Source organism: Myotis lucifugus, unplaced genomic scaffold (genome assembly GCF_000147115.1).
Source record: "Myotis lucifugus unplaced genomic scaffold, Myoluc2.0 scaffold_842, whole genome shotgun sequence".
Lineage (NCBI taxonomy): Eukaryota > Metazoa > Chordata > Mammalia > Chiroptera > Vespertilionidae > Myotis > Myotis lucifugus.
The window spans coordinates 70,828-93,043 of NW_005871890.1; the positions used below are offsets into that span (position 1 = coordinate 70,828).

At 58.1% G+C, this 22,216-nt stretch overlaps 1 protein-coding gene across 1 annotated transcript in view; it reads left to right on the top strand.

Annotated features, from left to right (window-relative positions):
- The window catches only part of GALNT2 (polypeptide N-acetylgalactosaminyltransferase 2), a 44,237-nt gene that overhangs the window by 17,563 nt on the left and 4,458 nt on the right, over window positions 1–22,216 (top strand). The window contains exons 2-14 of the mRNA XM_023747336.1: window positions 528–621; window positions 2,671–2,824; window positions 15,145–15,243; window positions 15,492–15,559; window positions 15,794–15,859; window positions 16,355–16,476; window positions 16,808–16,895; window positions 17,661–17,748; window positions 18,736–18,839; window positions 19,345–19,471; window positions 20,620–20,712; window positions 21,021–21,104; window positions 21,658–22,003. Of these exons, the coding sequence (XP_023603104.1) occupies window positions 528–621; window positions 2,671–2,824; window positions 15,145–15,243; window positions 15,492–15,559; window positions 15,794–15,859; window positions 16,355–16,476; window positions 16,808–16,895; window positions 17,661–17,748; window positions 18,736–18,839; window positions 19,345–19,471; window positions 20,620–20,712; window positions 21,021–21,104; window positions 21,658–22,003 (1,533 nt within the window). The remainder of the gene's footprint in view (window positions 1–527; window positions 622–2,670; window positions 2,825–15,144; window positions 15,244–15,491; window positions 15,560–15,793; window positions 15,860–16,354; window positions 16,477–16,807; window positions 16,896–17,660; window positions 17,749–18,735; window positions 18,840–19,344; window positions 19,472–20,619; window positions 20,713–21,020; window positions 21,105–21,657; window positions 22,004–22,216) is intronic.

Here is a 22,216-nt window from a genome sequence, read left to right on the forward strand (position 1 = left end):
GCTAAGGGTCTGGTCGTCCAGTCAGCCGTTCAACCAGAGTGAATATGCTAATGATATGCTAAGGCCGCTCAACCTCTCGCTATGACATGCGCTGACCACCAGGGGGCAGACGCTCCCACTGGTAGGTTAGCTTGCTGCTGCAGTCCGGCCAGTCAGGACTGAGCAAGACAGCCGGACACACCTGGGACCCCTCGGGGGATGTCGGAGAGCCGGTTTCGGCCCCATCCCGCAGGCCAGGCCGAGGAACCCCACTGGTGCACGAATTCGTGCATCGGGCCTCTAGGACAATTATAAAATGAAGGGAGAACTGCAGATCCTCTCTTAGAACAGCTATTCCCACTCTTTCTCCCCTTGCACCTCTACCCGCGGAGAGGTTGTCGGGGTGCAGGTCCCGGAGATGAGATGGAGTGCGTCTCATGATCGCGTCCCCAGGGCCATGGGCCTCCCGAGACTCCGTGTGTGGGGGCCTGGAGGACAGAGTTGTGCTTGAAGAGCCCGTGACTCACTGGGTGTCTGTGTCCCCCCAGGAGGACTGGAATGACATTGACCCGATGAAGAAGAAAGACCTGCACCACAGCAACATGGAAGAGAAAGGACAGAGTGTGGAGACCCTCCCTCCAGGTACGGCCGCTCCGGGGCCCGGCCAGCCTCCGGCGGGCGGCCGGGGGTCGGGAAGTCCTTTTGCCACCAGCTGGGAATGAGCCGGAGGTGGCATGGGAGCACGGGGCCTGTGGGGTGGAGACTGGGCTTCACAGAGCAGGCGGACAGACGCGGCGAGACACGGAGAGCAGGGGTTTGCCGACTTCCTTCAGGCCCGTCAGTGGGCGGTGAAGTGCGTCTGTGGGGAGGTGACCAAAATCTGTTGAAAGGAAAAGTAGAACGAAATAGAAAACATAGGATGGGATGTACCAAGTCACAACGTTTTAAAATATATATTTTTATTGATTTCAGAGAGGAAGGGAGAGGGAGAGAGAGAGAAACATTCATGATGAGAGAGAATCATGGATCGGCTGCCTCCTGCACGCCCCACACGGGGGATGGAGCCCGCAACCCAGGCATGTGCCCTGACTGGGAATCAAATCGTGACCTCCTGGTTCATAGGTCGACGCTCAACCACTGAGCCACGCTGGCCTGGCTGACAATGACATTTAGACACGGTCACACACAGAGGAAAACGCAGCGCTTCTATTTAAACTTTAGAAAAGAAAGGTCTGGCTATTCCTTGATTTCAAGCCAGGAGTGCACCTCACAATGCAAGCCAGACCGTGTCATGGTGTTTTTTTAAGTTATTTTGATGGCACCAATAATTTTACCTACATTGAGCGTATTTAACCCATAACATCCGATTTTTATTTTCTTATATTTTCTATTAAATAGTTTTTAGCCACCTTTTGAATTTTCTATTTTTTTTTTTCATCCTTAAAAATGAACTGTGGCCCTGGCCAGTTTGCCTCAATGGTTAGAGCGTCAGCCCTCAGATCGAAGGGTCATGGGTTCGATTCCCAGTCAAGGGCATGTACCTCGGTTGCAGGCTCGATCCCCTGCCCGGGTCAGGGTACGTGTGAGAGGCAACCAATAGGTGTGTCTCTCTCGCATCAATGTTTCTCTCTCTCGTCCCCTCCTCCCTCCCTTTCACTCTAAAAATCAATGGAAAAATATCCTCAGGTGACAATTCCAAAAAAAAAAAAGGTTAAGAATTGGGCAGGATCCTTCTTTCAGCAGACTGTTTCTCACGGCGAGCAAAGTTCTATCTCGCCAGATATCCCGTGACACATGACGAAGTGCTCCTCGCGGGCCCCCGTCATTTAAATGGATATATTTGTTTGTCCTCCTGGCGTCTCTTTCATGCTGTCGCGTAATGACCTTTTAGAGGGAGAATATCGGGGATTTTTTTTTCCCTTTTAAGCATAGTGAAATGGCATTCAATTGGCCGCCGACCAGGAGGCCATAAATAAATCTGAGAGCTTTGTCCTTTGATTTAAAATATATTCTCTTTCCCTTCTTGGCCACTTTCCCAGGACCGGCTGCTCCGTGTCCACGGGGTTTGCAGTTCATTAAGCCCGTCTTCCCGGGAGGGTTGGAGGGAAGACTTGTAGCTCAGTCAGGAGGCCAGTGCAGAATCGCGAGTCTTCTGCTGCCCCGGCCCCGTGGGACCCGCCCCGGCAAAGGCATTCCCTGCCCTGGTCCACCTGCGGGTGGTGGCAGGTCTATGCCCGGAGGTCTCCGGAGGGGGCATCTGTCAGTGCCCAGAGGTCTCTAATCTGAGACCCACGTGTGTGACTGAGCACTTGGGTGTCCATGTGTTTTGTGGTGTTGATCCTTGGAAGGTTCATTTTCATAGATTTTCATCATTGTTCCTTTATTTGTTTTTAAAATATATTTGTATTGATTTCAGAGAGGGAGAGAGAGAGAGAGAGAAACATCAATGATGAGAGAGAATCACGGACCGGCTGCCTCCTGCACGCCCCACACTGGGGATGGAGTCCGCAACCCGGGCATGTGCCCTGACTGGGAATCGAACCCTGACCTCCTGGTTCATAGGTCGATGCTCACCCACTGAGCCACACCGGCCGGGCTGGGCGCTGATCCTGGATGTGGCCCTGTCCCCAGGGTGCGCCCTTCCGCTGGTCCCCGTGCCCCGTCCCACGCCCTGTGCTCTGCTCCTCACAGGCAAAGTGCGGTGGCGAGACTTCAACCAGGAAGCGTACGTCGGGGGGACCATGGTCCGCTCCGGGCAGGACCCCTACGCCCGCAACAAGTTCAACCAAGTGGAGAGCGACAAGCTGCGGATGGACAGGGCCATCCCCGACACCAGGCACGACCAGTGAGTACCGAGTGGCTGGGCCTGGCCTGGCCTGGGCCACCTGCTTCCCGCAGCCCCACCCGGGCAGTGGCTGTCCCTGTGGCGATGCTCACCGTGGCGGCCGCCCTGGGAAACGGAACATTGCGGTGTCTAAGCTGGGCGGTCACCGTGGACCGACTCAGAGGCGCGTGGCAGTGGACCTGCCCCCACAGGAGCGAGGACCCGGGCGGGGCCGGATTCTAGTCCAGGTGCCCGTGGCCGGACCTGGAGGCTGGGTTGCTGGCTGGCACGTGGGAACCGGCAGGAGAAAGTTGTGTTAAAATACACTCACAAAACAAGCATAATTTTCCATTCTTTTTTTTTTAATATATATTTTATTGAATTCAGAGAGGAAGGGAGAGGGAGAGAGAAACATCAATGATGAGAGAGAATCATGGATCAGCTGCCTCTTGCACGCCCCCTACTGGGGATGGAGCCCCCAACCCAGGCATGTGCCCTTGGTCGGAATTGAACCCGGGACCCTTCAGTCCTTCAGACTGATGCTCTATCCACAGAGCCACACCAGCCAGGGCAGTGATGGCGAACCTTTTGAGCTCAGCGTGTCAGCATTTTGAAAAACCCTAACTTAACTCTGGTGCCGTGTCACATATAGAAATTTTTTGATATTTGCAACCATAGTAAAACAAAGACTTATATTTTTGATATTTATTTTATATATTTAAATGCCATTTAACAAAGAAAAATCAACCCAAAAAATGAGTTCGCGTGTCACCTCTGACACGCGTGTCACAGGTTCACCATCACTGATGCTAGAGCCATAATTGTCTATTCTTCACAGCCCTGTGGGAAGGAAAAAACGTAAATTCTTGCTTATCGGGACAGTTCGAGTTGGAAAAGGTCTAGAGCAGCGGTTCTCAACCTGTGGGTCTCGAGCCCTTTGGAGGTCGAACGACCCTTTCACAGGGGTCGCCTGAGACCATCGGAAAACACATAGATAATGACATATTGTTTTTGTGATTAATCACTATGCTTTAATGATGTTCAATTTGTAACAATGACATTGGGGGTCACCACAACATGAACTGTATGAAAGGGTCACGGCATGAGGAAGGTTGAGAACCACTGGTCTAGAGACTCGCAGGGCAGGAAAGAGCCCAGATGGGAGACACACACGCTCTCTCTGTCACCAGCCTGTGGTCTGACGGGAGCAGCTCTTGTCCGCGTCCCTCGCTGGGGATCGGGCACCTGCGGGTGGAGGGCACCCGGGTTTCGCAGACTCAGCTCGGGAGGTCTCCAGGCATCTGTCCTGAGCTGTGTCACCGCGGGAAAGTGCTACCCTCTCTCTGCCTCTGAGTCTTGCTGGTCGGGATCTTCGCCCTGGAGGCGGTTCCCGGACCCTTAGCCGGCCGGTCGTGCTCAGAGGAGGAGCCACACGCGGGGCCTGACAGGTGCCTGGGCGCTCAGGAGGCCTGGGTGCTCGCCAGTTCCTGTGAGAGTCACTCGCTGTCACGGAGGGGAGCGAGGGGTGCGTCTGCTGAGGCTCAGGGGCCGTGCGTGGGTCCTGGGGTTTCAGTCACCGCAGGTCTGCACCTACCTGCACACCCAGGTATGTGCATCCCCACCACCCTCCCCCCAGGGCACGTGGCACCCGGACTGGCCACCCGCCTCCCCCGCCCCCCCTGGCCCGTTCACGCCGCCCTCACATGCTGCTGGGCACGGAGGGCGTCCCCATTGCACGGAGAGGGACCCGAGGTCTGCGGTGGCAACAGCGTGCCCGGTGATGAGGAGCAGAGACCTAGAGCTGAAAGGGTCCGTGTGGGTGTGAAGAGGGGCTTGGCCCTAACTCAGGAGGGGGGTGAAGTCCCAGCCGAATGGGGCGCAGAACCCCTGCCTGGTGCCGGGCTCCACGGCTTGGTCACATCTCCCTGAGATGGTGTGAGTCTCCTTTCTCCGTTCGGTGTAAGGGCTGGTGTCCCTGCTGTGACCTGTCCGGTGAGAGCTGAGAGCAGACGGCGTGCTGTCTTACGGCTCGTCAGGCTTGCTCTCTCGCAAGTCCCTTAAAAGTTCCCAAAACTATACATATATAATTTTTTTTTTCAGTGTTTGAAATAGGGAGTTTATCCAAGCAGATGTTTGAATAGTCCTCCCCTGGTGGGGTGCGTTTGAGGTGGGTTTAATTTTAGTGCCATCTACTGTCGGTGCATTTGCATGTGTTAAAGGAGCAGCTGGGACGCCTTCCATTTGTGTGGGGTTGGGGCTAAATTAAAGTCGGTTGGCTGCCAGGGCGTCCTGTCCTCAGAGTATAAGCCCTAGAACCCCATTCTTTTTTAAAACTATAGATATATCTAGTTTATTAGTAGTAGTAGTAGTAGTATTGATTTCAGAGAGGAAGGGAGAGAGAGACAGAAACATCAATGATGAGAGACAGTCACGGATCGGCCGCCTCCCGCATGCCCCACACTGGGGACTAAGCCCGCAACCCGGGCATGTGCTCTTGACCGGAATCGAACCCAGGACCCTTGAGTCCGCAGGCCGACGCTCTATCCACTGAGCCACACCAGCTAGGGCCTCTCTGTTATTTATTTATTTTTTTTTTTTTACAAAATTCCAACTTGAGGGCCGGCATTTCAGTCCTGGGCTGCGCTGCGGAGTCTCGCCAGAATGGCAGGGTTGACGTCATCTGTTTGAAAAGAGGGGCTCATCAGGATTAAGGGCTGTGGGGAAAGACACAGCCAGCTTCTCCTCGGGACTCGGGAAGAATAAACATTGCTGAGGCCAAGAAAAGTTAACATAAACGCAGCCCCACGGAGGGACGCCTCGGCGGGGGCAGCGATTATGGGGCTCGGAGTCTTATGTTTAGGGGAGCGGAATCGGGGAAAACAGCGGACTCAGGCCCTGACCAGGGTGGCTCAGTGGATAGAGTGTCGGCCCACACACTGAAGGGTCCTGGGTTCGATGCTGGTCAAGGGCACATACCTCTGTTGCAGGCTCGACCCCCAGCCCTGGGCAGGGCTGGTGCAGGAGGCAACCGGTCGATGTGTCTCTCTCACATCAATGTTTCTCTCTCTATCTCTCCCCCTCCCTTCCAGTCTCTCTAAAAAAATCCACGGGAAAATATCCCCGGGTGAGGATTAACAAAGAAATGTAAAGAAACTCCGCTGGCTTGGGAGGGGGTATCTGCTCTGCGTTAGTGGGCGCTGCTAAGGGGTCTCATTTGGGGGGGCCCGGGGCCTTGTTCTCACTTCTCATTTTGCTAAGGAAACAGTGTCTTATATACGTGCACAGCCCGCCTCCCCTTGTCCATTGGCCACTCGGGGGCGCTGAAGCAGGTGAATGCCCGGCCTGCGTGCCCTGCAGGTACTGGCGGTGTCTCTGGGTTAAACACCAGCATCTGGCTGTTTTGTGTTCCTCTTACTGTCCTTTCATGCCTCTTTTTTGGATTAAATATTGCCCCTCACCCTAACTGGTCTGGCTCAGTGGATAGAGCAGGGATCCTCAAACTTTTTAAACAGGGGGCCAGTTCACTGTCCCTCAGACCGTTGGAGGGCCGGACTATAGTTTAAAAAAAAAACTATGAACAAATGCCTATGCACACTGCACATATCTTATTTTGAAGTAAAAAAACAAAACGGCAACAAATACAATATTTGTATTTGCATGTGGCCGGCGGGCCGTAGTTTGAGGACCCCTGGGATAGAGCATTGGCCTGCAGACTGAAGGGTCCCAGGTTCGATTCCGGTCAAGGGCACATGCCTGGGTTGTGGGCTCGATCCCCCCAGTACGGGGCATGCAGGAGGCAGCCAATCAGTGATTCTCTCTCATCATTGATATTTCTCTCTCTCTCCCTCTCTCTTCCTCTCTGAAATAAATTAAAATATATTAAAAAATAAATAATAAATATTGCCCCTCTATCAGCTCGTTGCATTCCTGGCTTATCAGAGTCTAAGATCAATGAGCACTTGTGCTATTTCCCGCACAGCGTGCAGACCCAACACTCCACCCTCCGCCCGCGTTCCTCTGCCCTCACGCTCTTGCGTCACACAGTTGACGTGTAAACTCCACGGGCCCGCTTTCTCTGTCTCACGCCGTCAGCGGGTTCAGGTCTGTCCACGTGTTTCTGTTTCCGTGTCCCGCCTGCGATTGCTTTCCCAGTTCGCCGTCTGACCACGTCTGCGTCTCTCTCTCAGTGCCCGTTTGCCGGCGGCGAATTCAGTCTTCTTTTTTTTCTCTCCGTCTGAAAACATCTTTATTTCACGTTCACCCTTGAAGGGTCCTGTCCCTGAGTGAGGCGCTGGCGCTGACGGTGACCTGGCACTTCTCACTGTTGCTCCGCTGTCTTCGCTTCCCCTGCTCCGGTGAAATATCAGCCCGATCTTACTGTTGCCGTGTGACGGCACTTTGATTTTTTCCTTGAAGATGTTTCTCTTTCCCTCTGGCTTCCAGCAGCGTGTCGACAACGTGCCTGGATTTTTTTTTCTTTTTTTATATGGAAGCTGTTTGGGGTTTTTGCAGGAGTTTCTGAGTCAGCAGCGGCACGTCTGTGTCCGTTTAGCTTGGGCCCCGCTTTCTCTCCCCTCTCCCTTTGGGCCCCTAATTGCAGCTTCGTCAGGGGTCTCCCCGGGTCCCCCTGTCCCTCTCATGCTCTCTGCTGTGTTTTCAATGTATTGGTTATTCCCTGGGCTGCAATCTAGATCAGCTGTGGGCAAACTACGGCCCGCGGGCCGGATCCGGCCCGTTTGAAATGAATAAAACTAAAAAAAAAAGACCGTACCCTTTTATGTAATGATGTTTACTTTGAATTTATATTAGTTCACACAAACACTCCATCCATGCTTTTGTTCCGGCCCTCCGGTCCAGTTTAAGAACCCATTGTGGCCCTCGAGTCAAAAAGTTTGCCCACCCCTGATCTAGATGCAATTCTACTGGCTTTCCTTCTGTCCGCTCCTCTATCTTGAATATATCTATTCTGCTTTTCAATCCACCTATGGAATTCTTTATTTCTGTTCTATCTCACTGTGAATGAACAAATAGAGGGTGTTCCCCCCCCCAAAAAAATGTATACACACACTTTGAATAATGATAAGGGCGGTGTTGATTAAGATACACGTCATTGTCAAAATCGAGCTGTCCGCTGTGACCGTGCGTGTGCGTTTTGTCGGGGACACGCTGTCGAGCGAGATTTAGAGGCTCGAGCTGATGTTCTCATCCCCTTCTCCCGCGTCGGAATTTGATGTTTACTTTATGTTGATTAAATTGGTTTCTGAGTGCGGCGTTATGATCTTTATCTCCAAACCCACTTTTAAATCACCAAGATATGGCTCTGTCTCATTCGTCTGGAATTGCGCTTTTTTGGTTTCCTTTTTAATACTCTGTTTATGTAGAAGAAAGTTGCAAAAAGTCAGGAAATTGATTTTTTTTTTCACTTGTGTAAACTTCAGGCTTTTTTTTTTTCTTCTTTCATTTTATTGCGATGCAGGCAGACAGAACAACATGATGGTTTTCCTGGGAGTCTAGGAGGGCTTTACTGGGGGCGTGCCGTTGGTGACAGCAGCACCTAGAATAGAGTTCTTGTTCCAGGCGCTTAGGAGCCCGACTTGACTGGTCATTCCCACAACAGCCTCCAGGAGGTCAGTCATCTCACTATTGCCCCGTGGTTTCATAGATGAAAGAACTGAGCCCTGCCCGGCCGGCGTGGCTCAGTGGTTGAGCGTCGACCTGTGAACCAGGAGGTCACGGTTCGATTCCCGGTCAGGGCACACGCCCGGGGTGCAGGCTCAATCCCCAGGGTGAGGCGTGCAGGAGGCAGCCAGTCCATGACTCGCTGTCATCATGTTTGTTTATTTCTCTCTCTCTTCCTCTCTCTAAAAAGCAATAAAAACATATTTTTTTTATAAAGACGGTGGGCAGCAGATAGGAGAAACGCACATCTCTGCACAGAGCAGTGAGTATAGGGACTGAATCCCCGACAAGTGGGACGCCAGCGTTCCCGTGTCGGGGAGGAAGGCAGGGGCACCAGAGGCGGAGAGCAGTGGAGGGGGGCGGGGCTGTTGGTGGCCTGTGATCCATGGACAGGACGGGGCAGGCATGGCACACAGGGCTACTGTGGTCTCACAGGACTGGGCTTCCGTCCCGATGGGGGTGGGGGAGATGGGGGTGATGGTTTACAGTGCGGTTTCCTTCTGCACCGCCTGCCCCATGTGGGAGGCAGGAGGGGACAGCTGAAGCTCAGATGGCTTCATCCGCTGCTGGTATTGTCTCGACTTCCAATAGCTCTTGACTCCTGAGAAAGTGTCCCGTCAAAATTCCGTGTCTGGAAAACTGGAGGCAGTAAAGGGCAGAGGATGCTCTTAGAATGCAGAGCAGTTTTATTCCATCAGCCGGTGCTCGGCGGACCGAGGCGGTGGCAACCCAGTAGCTGAGCATCGACCTATGAACCAGGAGGTCCCGTTCGATTCAATTCCCGGTAGGGGCACATGCCCGGGTTGCGGGCTCCATCCCCAGTGTGGGGCGTGCAGGAGGCAGCCGGTCCATGATTCCCTCTCATCGTTGATGTTTCTCTCCCTCTCCCTTCCTCTCTCTCTAAAACCAATAAAAAATATATTTTAGCCAGAACCGGTTTGGCTCAGTGGATAGAGCGTCGGCCTGCGGACTCAAGGGTCCCGGGTTTGATTCCGGTCAAGGGCATGTACCTTGGTTGGGGGCACATCCCCAGTGGGGGGCGTGCAGGAGGCAGCTGATCAATGTTTCTCTCTCGTTGATGTTTCTGGCTCTCTATCCCTCTTCCTTCCTCTCTGTAAAAAATCAATAAAATATATTAAAAATAATAATAATAATAAATATATATATTTTTTAAAAACGACAACTAGAAACCTACCGCCTCCCCCTCGGGTTCTTGGTGGCTTCTCCGAGGCCGGAGCTGACTCACGCCATTTGGTGGACGCAGAGCGGGTCCCAGGTTGTCCGCTCGCCGTGTGTGTGTGTGTGTGTGTGTGTGTGTGTGTGTGTGTACACGTGCTTGTCCTACGGGGACACTCGGCTTCTGCGGGGATCGGGGACTTCAAAGGGAACGAGTAACCCGGAGAGGCCCGGGTCTTGGCCCGGGAGGGTAAACAGTTTGGGCGCCGGCTTCTGTTGCGCTCACGGCGCCGGATGCAGGGGCCCGAGGGCCGCGGGACGCTGCTGCCGACTCATGCGCCTGGGGTGAGGCGGACCCTCGCTGATTACGGGGCTGATTCGTCTCCCGCTGGCTTGGGTCTTAAGCCTCGTTTCACAGGGGCCTGCGGAGGGTTTTAAACAGCTCGGGATTTGGTCCGCTTCCACTTTGAAAGCCTCTGTAGGGGAAGCTCTCGAGCTGTGAGGGCTGATCAGAAATTCGTCGACTGGGTGGAAGCGTGCGCCGCTATCACTGTTTGGAGGATTAGTAACTGCGTTTTAATTACATGAAAATTAGCAGCGATGTCGCTTGCTGCTTTTTTTCTTTCTTTCTTTTTTTTTTTTTCGTTCCCTTTGCAGCTCCCACCCTGTCCCAGGGCCTTTCCAGCTCCCCAGGTCCCCACCGCCAATGCATCGTGCAGGGATCCCGCAGGCTGAGCCCCGGTTTGGGGTGGGTCAGAGCGGAAGTGCCTGGGATTGAGGGGCGCCCCCACCCCAGGTGGGGCTCTCAGGGTTCCTCGTGCTCTGGGGGTCACAGCCCGCCTGTTTCGAGTATCCCCCTCCCCCCCCTTATTGTGAGTCCCGACTCCGGTTGTGAGCGAGGTCTTGTTTGAAAGCCTGGATCTTTGGGGGTGGCCTTTGGGGTGGGGGTGCATCTGGTAGCCCGGGCAGGGGTGGAGGAGCACAGCCTGCCGGTCCCTCGTGTGTGCTGGACGCTGGGGCTCAGGTGAGGGGGGCCGGGGGTGGGAAACCGGAGTGACTTGGGGGGGCAGAGATTTTCACCTGCGTGCTGGGGGGTTCCTTCGAAGCCCACGTGTGTGGGTCCAAGTTCCCCAGACGAGGCTAACGCCGCTCCCTCGTAAGGAGCCGCTGTCACTGATCACACCACTCAGGCTGCTGTATTTTTTCTTTTTAAATATATTTTTATTGGTTTCAGAGAGGAAGGGAAAGGAGAGAGAGATGGAAACATCAGTGCCGAGAGAGAATCATGGATCGGCTGCCTCCTGCACGCCCCCTCCTGTGGAGATGGAGCCTGCAACCCGGGCCTGTGCCCTGACGGGGAATCGAACCGTGACCTCCTGGTTCACAGGTCGACGCTCAACCCCTGAGCCACGCTGGCCGGGCCCCTGTTCTTCCTTTGAAGTGGAAATCGTGTACGTGGTCTCCGTGGCTGAGGGCAAGGGGACAGGCCTGGCATCAGTGCGGGCAGGGCCTCATGGGGTCCCCTGCTGTTCAGGGCCCTCACCCCCAGGCCCTGTGTGTTCACACCCGCTGTGCACACACCACTGGACACCTGCGGGGGACAGAGGCGCTGGGGTCCGACAGAATCTATTTAAATCGATTCTTAAGGTTTTTCAAACGTCCTGGCCCTCCCACCTGAGCTGGACCCCCACGCGGGCTCTCCTGGTTGGTCTCACCTGGCCCACAGGAGGGCATGGGGACTGGCACCTGTTCAGGTGCTGGGCTGTCGAGGGAGACGGAGGTCGGAGTGGCCCCAGGGCACCCTTCGCCACGCCGTCTCCTGGCCCGGCCCCAGGCGTGTACCTTGGCACAGGACGGGGGAAAGGCCACGTCACCCTCAGAGGTGGAAGCTGATCAGTGCACCTCAGGGCACTTGTCCGCGTTTTGCCGCACCCCCCCTCCACCCGCGATGGAGCACAGAACTGCCCTTGTTTCTCTATCGAGTGGATCAGATTAAAAGCCGCTGGTTTGTTCCACACTCTGAGTCCAGGCCTGCGCTGTGACTCAGGAAGGTGGAGAGGAACCACAGGGTAAACACACATCCAAAGCAGAAGGAAGGAGCCCGGCCGGCGTGGCTCAGGGGTTGGGCATCAACCTGTGAACCGGGAGGTCAGGGTTCGATTCCTGGTCAGGGCACATGCCTGGGTTGCGGGCTCGGTCCACGGTGGGGGGCGTGCAGGAGGCAGCCGATCCATGATTCTCTCTCATCATGGATGTTTCTCTCTCATCGTTGATGTTACTCTCTCTCCCCCTCTCCCTTCCTCTCTGAAATCAATGAAAATGTATTTTAAAAAATAACGAGGCAAAACCCTAATTACAAAGTGGACAGAGAATACGAGCGGTCAGTTCATAGAAGAAACAATTCAGCCGGCTCATAAACCTATGGAAAGACGCAGGCCGCTCTCGAAACCAGGGAGACGGACATTAGAATCGCGAGAGGCTCTTGCAAACCAATGGGGTTGGCAAAATTGAGAAATCTGACTCCATCGGGGGGGGGGGGGGGGGGAGAATAGGGAGCAGTGTGACCTCATGTCCCTGGGGTGGGAGTGGGACCGAGACACGGTTGTGGGGGCAGTGGGGCCGCGTCACGTCACGAAGGGATGCGTGATCTGGGACCAGCCGCTCCCGTGGGGGTCGGTCGTGCGGGGAAACTCGCTCACGTGTGTGAACTGAGTGCGTATTTCCATAACAGAAGCCTTCGTGGCGAATCGCACGCTTGGACTTCTCCTGGCGCGGGCTGGGCGACAGGGAGAAGCGGGTTTGCCTGGCTCTCCCTCCCGGGGCCTCCCCTCCGTCGGCCACGGCGTCTCCGGCAGGAAGTGTGGTCTTGCTCTGTGGTCAGGCTCTGGCTCTGGAACTCTCGCTTCTATGGAAGCATGTGCTTCTCCGCCCGCACCCCCCTTGCCCATCCATCACGTGACCTCTTCTGGCAAACCCAGCAGCGTCGCGCCCTGACAGTGACCGCCAAGTCCTCGCCTCGGACCCCGTGTGTGTGTGTGTGTGTGTGTGTATGTGTGTGTGTGTGTGTATGTGTGCATGGAAGCGCGTCTCAGCCCGTCCCATTGGCCGCAGCCTTGGGTGACTAGTTTCACTCTGACTTTGTGAACACAGCCTCATGCCTGTTATAACCCCGTATTAGAGTCACAGGGGCCTTTCCGGCTTTCTTTTCTTGATTCCAGAGAGGAAGGGAGAGGGAGAAAGAGAGAGAGAAACATCCATGATGAGAGAGAATCGTGGATCGGCTGCCTCCTGCACGCCCCGCACTGGGGATGGAGCCCGCAAGCCGGGCATGTGCCCTGACCGGGAATCGAACCGTGACCTCCTGGTTCATAGGTCGACGCTCAACCACTGAGCCACGCCGGCCGGGCAGCCCTCCGCGTTATGACACAGAGCCCCAGCTTCCCAGTCTAAAGACTCACAGATGATTAGCTCATCAGGGTCTTGGTCCACCTCTCAGATGCCGTCGGCCTCAGAGGCAGGCCTGCGCCACAGCGTCCTTCCACGTTGCCACGGAGATCAGCTCGTTTTCCATCCAGGCGAGAGTTCAGATATTGACGGCCTTGTCGTCTCCAGGGAATTTAGGACTAAATTAAGGATTAAAAAAACAACAACACGTGTGTGCCCAGCTTTTCAAGTCTTCATTTTACTGGGCAAGAAGTTACCAGCATGACCGCGGCCGTACCTGACCCTTAGAAAGGGGAGTGAACTTGACCCCACAGCCCGTGCTGTCCTCCGGCACACGCCTCCTCTGCTGACTTCCGATCAGCCACACTTTCTGCTCAGCTTCCCCAAGAGAAAGTAGGAAAGTCCCGGCCACCGGCCCCCCCTCCACCCCCCTCCCTCCCCCCCACCCCCCCCGAATTTCTATGTTGGGCGTCTCTCACTGGTTCTGGGGTAGTCAAGTCTGTCTGGCACGGACGTGGCTCTTTAGACGTAAGATTTATTGTTTCTCTTAAAGAAACTCCCCAAGCCCTGCCTCCCTTTCTTGGCTCACAGTGAGGACTTAGGCTCTGGATGCACTTACAGACACACACGCATACTCCCTCCGACCTCATGGGCCGGAACCCATTCCTTGGTCTTTTACTTACAAAATGGGGATGCCTCCTCCATGTCCTGCTGGCCAATTCCTTAGGACCGCAGAGGAATTTTAATGGAGGTGACGTGCCTTCTGAGGAATGCCTCCCGGCCCGGAGGCTTCGCAGGGCTCCTGGGAGACCGGGCTTCCCACGGAGAAAAGGGAAAGGAGAGAGGAGAGAATAGGGCCTGATTGGATAGGTTGAGCTGACTACCATGTGAGCATGAAAAAAAAGCTGCCTCCTCCCTTTTCTGCTTCTCCCAGGGCTGGGTCCGCGATGGAGGCATCTGCTGGGCCCAGCAGGCCCACTGTGCGTCCACGCGCACCCACTGTGCGCCCGCTGTGCGGAGAGGGACTAGCTGCTGGGGCGGCGGCCTCCTAACAGGAGGCTTTACATCACAGACCCAGTTGTAGGGACTACGTTCTCCGGGGATTTGTTTACAGTTGAGCCCTGCAGATTCTTCCTTTGTCTGACAATCAGCTAATTCTTAAAACTGGGAGGAAATGCCGTCCTGTCAGCCCGCTTGTCTTTGAAGACTGAGCCTCAGGAGCCGTGATGAAGGACGGCATTAATCCCAGGATGCGTTTCCCCCGACCGGTATATCATGCCGTTCCCTCGTGATCCATTCAGTCACGCCGTGCATACACCGAAAATAAACAAAAGAGGCCCGTGCTGTGACTCGGGCCTTTTTAATTGCTTTTTAATTGCACTGATTTTCTTGCTCATTTGCAAGATCTGCTCCTCGGAAGCGGTTTTCTCAGCCAGGAAGGAAAACCAGTGTCTGTCGGCCATTTCCCCGTAAGCGCGCTGGTCGTGTGGACCCACTGGTCCCTGTCCGCAGCCGCGCCTCAACCTCCCCCTCGGTCCTAACTGCTTAATGCTTGTAGCCAAGGCCGCGCTCCGGAGATTTTAATGCATCTCCTTCCCTCTCCCGTGGATTTCCCATTAAACAGGGATGCCTTTGCCCGGCCGGTGTGGCTCAGTGGTTGAGCATCGGCCTATGAACCAGGAGGTCCTGGTTCCATTCCCGGTCAGGGCACATGCCCGGGTACGGCTCCATCCCCAGTGTGGGGCGTGCAGGAGGCAGCCGATCCAGGATTCTCTCTCATCATTGATGTTTCTATCCATCTCTCCCTTCCTCTCTGACATCAATACAGATACATTTAAATCACACAAACAAGTACTTCGGGGAGCATTTTTCTATTTCCTCGTGTCTCGCTGTTACTGCATCTCAGGATAGCCAGGGCCTCCTGCAGACGCCAGGTGCATTGGGGCGGTCCCTCCGGGCGGGTCGACCCGCCCGGGCCCCCCAGGGGCCTGGTGCGGCTGGCCCGGTCCCTGGTTCGGAGGCCAGACTTCTCTCTCCCTCAGGTGTCAGCGGAAGCAGTGGCGGGAGGACCTGCCGGCCACCAGCGTGGTGATCACCTTCCACAATGAGGCCCGGTCGGCCCTGCTCAGGACTGTGGTCAGGTGAGGCGGGGAGAGGGTCCCGGTGGTGGGAGGGGTTGGGGGGGCGTTCCTCGCAGGGACCCTGCACGCGGGCTGTGTCCCCTGCACGGCCAGGGCGGGGCCGTCCGGGGTTGCAGGCAGGTCCCCTGAGCGTGCAGAGCAAGGAGGGGCCGACGACGCCTCCAGACGAGGATGGGGGCGAAGACAAGAGAATTCCCCACCCCAGTGACACCCCACAGGCCTGCAGCTCCGTCTCTGTCTCTCCTCAGTGTGCTTAAGAAGAGCCCGCCCCACCTCATCAGAGAAATCATCCTGGTGGACGACTATAGCAACGACCGTAAGTGCCGGACCGGGTCCCCCTGTGCAGGCCAGACCAGGCCCTCCCCCCGGGCGCCAGCCTTCCTCAGTGTGGTTGCCAATGCGCCGACAGCGGGTCATGAAGGGCGGGATCAGGCCCGAGAGAGGAGGGGGTGCCTGCCTCTGGGGCGCCCGCAGGTGGCCCAGAATCCCTGCCGAACACGGAGCCCCCATAAACGTGAGGGTCACACGCTCTCCTCTCCTCTCTCCCCAGCGGAGGACGGGGCGCTCCTGGGGAAAATCGAGAAAGTGCGGGTTCTCAGAAACGATCGGCGAGAAGGTGAGACTCTCGGTGATCAGTGCTGACTTTCCCTGACCCAGGGATCCCTTAAAGAGGTTTCCGCCTGCCCGCCCGGCGTGGCTCAGTGACCTATGAACCGGGAGGTCAGGGTTCAGTGCCCGGGTTGTGGGCTCGAATCCCCGTGTGGGGGGCTGCAGAGCTGCGTGTGGGTGCGGGTGCAGGTGTGGGTGCAGACATAGATGCAGGTGTAGGTGTGGGAGTGGGCGCAGGAGCGGGTGTAGGTGTGGGAGCAGGCGCAGGAGCGGGTGTAGGTGTGGGAGTGGGTGCAGGAGCGGGTGTAGGTGTGGGAGTGGGCGCAGGAGCGGGTGTAGGTGTGGGAGTGGGCGCAGGAGCGGGTGTAGGTGTGGGAGCGGGTGCAGGTGTGGGAGCGGGTGCAGGTGCAGATGCGGGTGCAGGTGCGGGCTGTGCCGTTCCTGCCTTTCCCCCAGAGGCCCGCTCCGCCCTCCCTGATGTGCGTTTGAATCTCTCCCGCAGGCCTGATGCGCTCGCGGGTCCGGGGCGCCGACGCAGCCCAGGCCAAGGTGCTGACGTTCCTGGACAGCCACTGCGAGTGCAACGAGCACTGGCTGGAGCCGCTGCTGGAGAGGGTGGCCGAGGTGCGGGCAGGCCGGGCGGCCTTCTCCTCGGTGCTGGGAGGGAGGGGCCTCGGGGACAGGTGTTCCCCGTGGGACCCGCCAGCAGGGCCAGCTCACCGGAGCTGACGGGCAGGAAGTCACGAAACCCTTACAGGACCGCCGGCCGCGGGCATGACGGTCCCGCAGTCCCTGCTGCTGGTCGAGAACTCGCCACGTGCCGGACGCTTTGCACATGACCTTCCACCCAGCCCCCGCCCCCACCCTCCCCGCCTGACAGCCCAGGCGCTGGGATCACTTGGGGGGTCAGGTTCTCAGGGTGTGTTCACCCCACTCTTGTCTCTCTCGGTTCCAGGATAGGACCCGGGTCGTGTCGCCCATCATCGATGTCATCAACATGGACAACTTTCAGTACGTGGGGGCGTCCGCCGACTTAAAAGGGGGTAGGTGCGCTCACGGCCCCCCCCCCCCACCCGCTCTCCCTGTCTGGGTCCCTGAGTGACGCTTATATGTTCTTCCGTTGCTCTCTTCCCACCCGTAAGCGATTTTCTTTTTTTTTTTAAATATATTTAATTGATTTTTTACAGAGAGGAAGGGAGAGGGATAGAGAGTTAGAAACATCGACGAGAGAGAAACATCGATCAGCTGCCTCCTGCACACTCCCCACTGGGGATGTGCTTGCAACCAAGGTACATGCCCTTGACTGGAATCGAACCCGGGACCCTTGAGTCCCCAGGCCGACGCTCTATCCACTGAGCCACACTGGTCAGGGCTGATTTTCTTCTTTAAAGAGAGACTGAAGAGAGACACTTGCAGGCCCGGGAACCGGCACCTGTGCCCTGCCCTGGGGCGTGTGGGAGGCAGCGGGCAGACTACCCCCCTCTTTTCTCACCTCCTTCCAGCCCCTGGATACGTGGGGGGTTCCCCACATTCCCCTTCTCGCTTCTCGTCTATTCTTGGGCGTTTTAGCTTTAGAAGCGCCCGGCCCACGGGTTGCATCTGGGGAAGCTTTGGGGGACGAGGCCCCCCCTCCGCCCCAGCCCCTCTCTCCTTCCGCCGCCCCGCGCGAGTGTTTTGCTGTGTGTTTTGCATTGTTCTGTTTCCGGTGAGTCTGATCCGAGCGTCCCAGGTCTCTAAGCCGAGAGGGACGGGGCCGGAGCCGCCGGCCGGCTCTCCTCAGCGCCCTGTCCCCCGTCTGTGCTTGGCAGGTTTCGACTGGAACCTGGTGTTCAAGTGGGACTACATGACGCCTGAGCAGAGGCGCGCGCGGCAGGGGAACCCGGTCGCCCCCATCAAGTGAGTGCCGGGGAGCTCTGCGCCCCCAAACCCCACGTCCCCCGCTCGGCTCACGCGGTACCTGTCGGAGAGCCGGGAGCGAGGTGCGTGGAGGTGTCTTTCTCCACGTGAGGCCCCCGCCAGGCAGGCCCGCCCGCCCGGGGTGCCCTCCGGTTCCTAACAGGAGCGCTTCCCGCAGCCGGTGGGGCCGCGGGGTTGACCTCAGGGGCCCGGGAGGAGGGGCAGGGCCCGGCGGAGGCCCCGGCTGCTGCCTTTCCCTGTCCGACCTGCTCTCCTGTTTGCCCACAGAGGAGGCCGCTTGTCCTCATTCACACCCGGCGCTCAGGTTCCCAGGCCGGGCCAGGGCCCGTGCTAGGAGTTGGGGTGCCCTTCCACCCCTCGGAGCAGGAATGAGGGACCCTCCCTGGGGCCCAGCGTTTCTCCCCGGGGCTCCCAGCCCAGGACCCTGGGCTAGTCCTCACGGCATCTCTGCTGGGAGGCAGGAGGGCTCCGTGGACATGTCAGCCCCTCCCAGGCTGATGGGAACGAGAGGGTGGCAGGTCCATCAGACAGAGGAGGCACCTGCTCCACGGCCCTGGCCCCGTGGCCGCGACCCCAGGGCCCTGCTGACCCGGCTGAGACGGGCACGGTGACGGGCATGTCCTACGGGCGCTGCCTGCTTCCTGGTGGGGGTTGTGCTCCTCCGAGGACACCGGGCACAGAGAGGCTGAGAACGTGCCTGGAGCCGCTGGTCCGTGAGGGCCCAGCCACTGGGGTCACTCCCTCCGGGGCTCGGACCAGCCCTACCGCCGTGTGGGCGCCTAGCAGGGCGGGTGGGGAGGATGTGGAGACAGTGGCAAAGCAGAGGGGCACCGGGGCTCTGAGCAGAGAGCCGTGCCGCGGGGATGTTTACAAGGTCAGCGAGGAGGACTGGCCGTGGCGTGACAGTGCCGCTGAGCTGACCTGGACCTCTCCCTCTACTCCCTTCCCCCCCCTCTGCCTCTGTAGAACCCCCATGATCGCCGGGGGGCTGTTCGTGATGGACAAGTCCTACTTTGAGGAGCTGGGCAAGTACGACATGATGATGGACGTGTGGGGCGGAGAGAACCTGGGTACGTATGCGCCGCGCGTCTGCCGCCACCAAACGGTTTCCGGTTCTGGCGGAACCAGGGTCTTATCCTGCCCCCCAAGTGGGGCAGACGCAGCCAAGGGCAGCTGGAAGCAACAGCAAGAGTGTGTGGTGTGCAGGGCGCCAATTGGAAAAAACTAGAGGGACCGTTCATCGGACATAATTAGTCCCCACATCAGTATAAACAGTCTCCCTTTTATTTTTTGGGGGGTGTAATATATATATATTATTTCAGAGAGGGAGGGAGAGAGAAAGAGATGGAAACATCACTGATGAGAGAGAATCATGGGTCGGCTGCCTCCTGCACGCCCCCCACTGGGAATCGAGCCCCCAACCCGGGCATGTGCCCTGACCCCCATGACCTCCTGGTTCCTAGGTCGACGCCCAAACCACTGAGCCATGCTGCCAGGCAGTTTTTTAATATATTTGTACTGATTTCAGCGAGGAAGGGAGCGGGAGCCCTGTGGTCACGCTGCCTCTCCCCACAGAGATCTCCTTCCGCGTGTGGCAGTGCGGGGGCAGCCTGGAGATCATCCCCTGCAGCCGCGTGGGCCACGTGTTCCGCAAGCAGCACCCCTACACCTTCCCCGGCGGCAGCGGCACCGTCTTCGCCCGGTAAGTGGCGGAGAGGCCGAGCGGGGCCGGGACCTGCGGACCGCCACCCCGACGGGGGCCCAGCCCGGCCCTGTGGAGGCGTGGCCTTCGGTGGCGGCCCGTCAGCAGGGACGGGGGACGCTGTCCATCCACAGACCGCGGGCGCCTCCCGGGCACGGTGCTGCGTGGAAGGGGCTGGTGTTGAGGGGTGCGTCCTGCTTACAGGGCAGTCGCAGCCGGGGGTCGGGCTGGGGCAGCTGTGACAACGGGGGGCACGAGGTGGGTGGGGCTGATGGGATGTTCTTCGTCCCGATGCCCGAGGGGCCGGTCAGGGAGAGCCAGGCATGTGTGAAAGCTCGCAGGCTATGTTAAGAGAACTTACACTCTGACTCGAGGTCCAATATGTGGATAAGACCAAAGTCCAGCCACAGGAAACTCAAGCCAGAAAGGCCTCGAGATCTGTAGGGTCTATTTTCGCCAACCTGAGCGCTTTCTGAAGAAAAATAGCAAGGCGGTCGTCCAGGGACCACGCTGTCCCTAGGGCAGTGGTTCTCAACCTTCTGGCCCTTTAAATACAGCTCCTCATGTTGTGACCCCCAACCATACAATTATTTTCGTGGCTACTTCATCACTGTCATGTTGCCACTGTTATGAATCGTCATGTAAATATCTGATCTGCAGGATGGTCTTAGGTGACCCCTGTGAAAGGGTCGTTCGACCGCCAAAGGGGTCGAGACCCACAGGTTGAGAACCACTGCCCTAGGGACTCGTAGATGCTAAAGATAAAGCTGTGTGCACGCCCGTCAGCCCGGCTGCGAGGTGGTGGTGGCGGCCATGCGGTCAGGCACGGGGGAGCCGGAGCAGGAGCGAGGGGTTGCGGGCACAGGGCAGCAGGTCCAGGCGCTGAGATGAAGGGGATCTGGGGCAGGAGGACAGGGTGTGACCGGAGCCTGGGGGACGGGACAGTAGACGGGGCAGGACACACAGACCCGCCCAGGCCGCACCCTGTAGGCGCTGAGCAGGGCCGGCCCGCTCCCCGCTTCACTGGCAAAGCTGCCGGCCCCCCACCCCGGGGACGTTCCCGCGTGGCACCCCATGCGGACACGCACAGGGGGGCGCTGAAGTCCGGAGCGCAGACCGCAGCTCACGGAGGCTCCCTTTGCTCCTAGCAACACCCGCCGGGCGGCAGAGGTGTGGATGGACGAGTACAAAAACTTCTACTACGCCGCCGTGCCTTCCGCCAGGAACGTCCCTTACGGCAAGTAGGTGTCGCCTGTGCCCTCCGGCCGCTCTGCGTGGAGCCCTGGGGAGGGACGTGGTATGGGGGGGGGGCTGGCCTGAACCCCAAGAACCGACGGAGTTGAGAACAGCCGCCCAGGTGGCAAAGGGGGACCTCCCTCTGCTCCAGGGAGGGCGTGGGCCCAGGGTGGGGGCCGGGCCGGGGTCACAGGGACACAGGCGATCCAGGCTCCACGCCCACCCAGCCCTGTTCTGGGGCAGGCGTGCAGGTTGGACGTGGAGATCCCACGCGTTTGAACTCGTGTGAGAGCGTCCGCTTCCCTCTTCCCAGTATCCAGAGCCGCCTGGAGCTGAGGAAGAAGCTGAGCTGCAAGCCGTTCCGCTGGTACCTGGAGAACGTGTACCCGGAGCTACGGTGGGTCCTGCCGGCCGGGCCGGGGTCTCCCTTTCAGGGTTTGGGGGGGGGCAGCAGAGGGCAGCCTGGTGGCAGGCTCTCGCCATGAAGTGGGGTTTGTGCCCTGGCCAGTCTGGCTCAGTGGATAGAGCGTCAGCCTGCAGACTGAAGGGTCCCGGGTTCGATTCAGGCCAAGGGAACGTACCTCGGTTACAGGCTCCTCCCCGGCCCGGGCCCTGGTTGGGGTTCGTGCAAGAGGCAACCAATCAATGCGTCTCTCTCACATCCATGTTTCTCTTTCCCTCTCTCTCCCACTCTCCCTAAAAATCAGTGGGAAAATATCCTCGGATGAGGATTAACAAAAAAAAAAATTAGGAAAAAAAAAGTGGGGTTTGGGCTGCAGTGAGGGTAGAAGTGCTAACCCGGGCCCCTGTGGGGGGGCTGCGGGGCCTGCCGGTGGCCTCCCTCCTTCCTCTCCTCGCTCCTGCTGCCCGAGACGAGCCACCAGCCCGGGGCCGGGCGTGGGGCCGGGGGTCCCTCTGAGTTAAGCAGTCGATCCTCCGTTGCCGTCCAGGGTCCCCGACCACCAGGACATAGCCTTCGGCGCCTTGCAGCAGGGCACCAACTGCCTCGACACGCTGGGCCACTTCGCCGACGGCGTCGTCGGCGTGTACGAGTGTCACAACTCGGGGGGCAACCAGGTGGGTGCACGCGGGAGCTTGGGCAGCTGGGGCCCCAGGAGCCGGGCGGGGCCTGAGGTGATGCGTCCAGCTGCCCCTTCTCCTGCCCTGGGGGAGGTCTGTGAGGGAGCTCCTGGCTCCTGCTGGCCACACCCTCCTGCAGCCTGGGGGGCAGACGGGGTGTCCCAGGTTCTGACCGGTGCCTGGAGCCAAGTCGAGGGGGTGAGGGGACCGGCCCAAGTCTGAGGCCCCCTCAGGAGGGAAGGAAGCCGGGGGAGGCTACGGGGTCACCAGGCCCTGCCCGCCCTCCAGGGCTAAGACAGTTCCTCTTAGTCAGGTTCTCCAAGTGCCTAATGTGGCTCCCCCGATGCCCCCCAATTGCAGACTTGCCTTGAGGCACAGTCATCTGATGGCTCTGAGCTGGCCGGGTTCCCACAACCCTCCTCTCCCCCC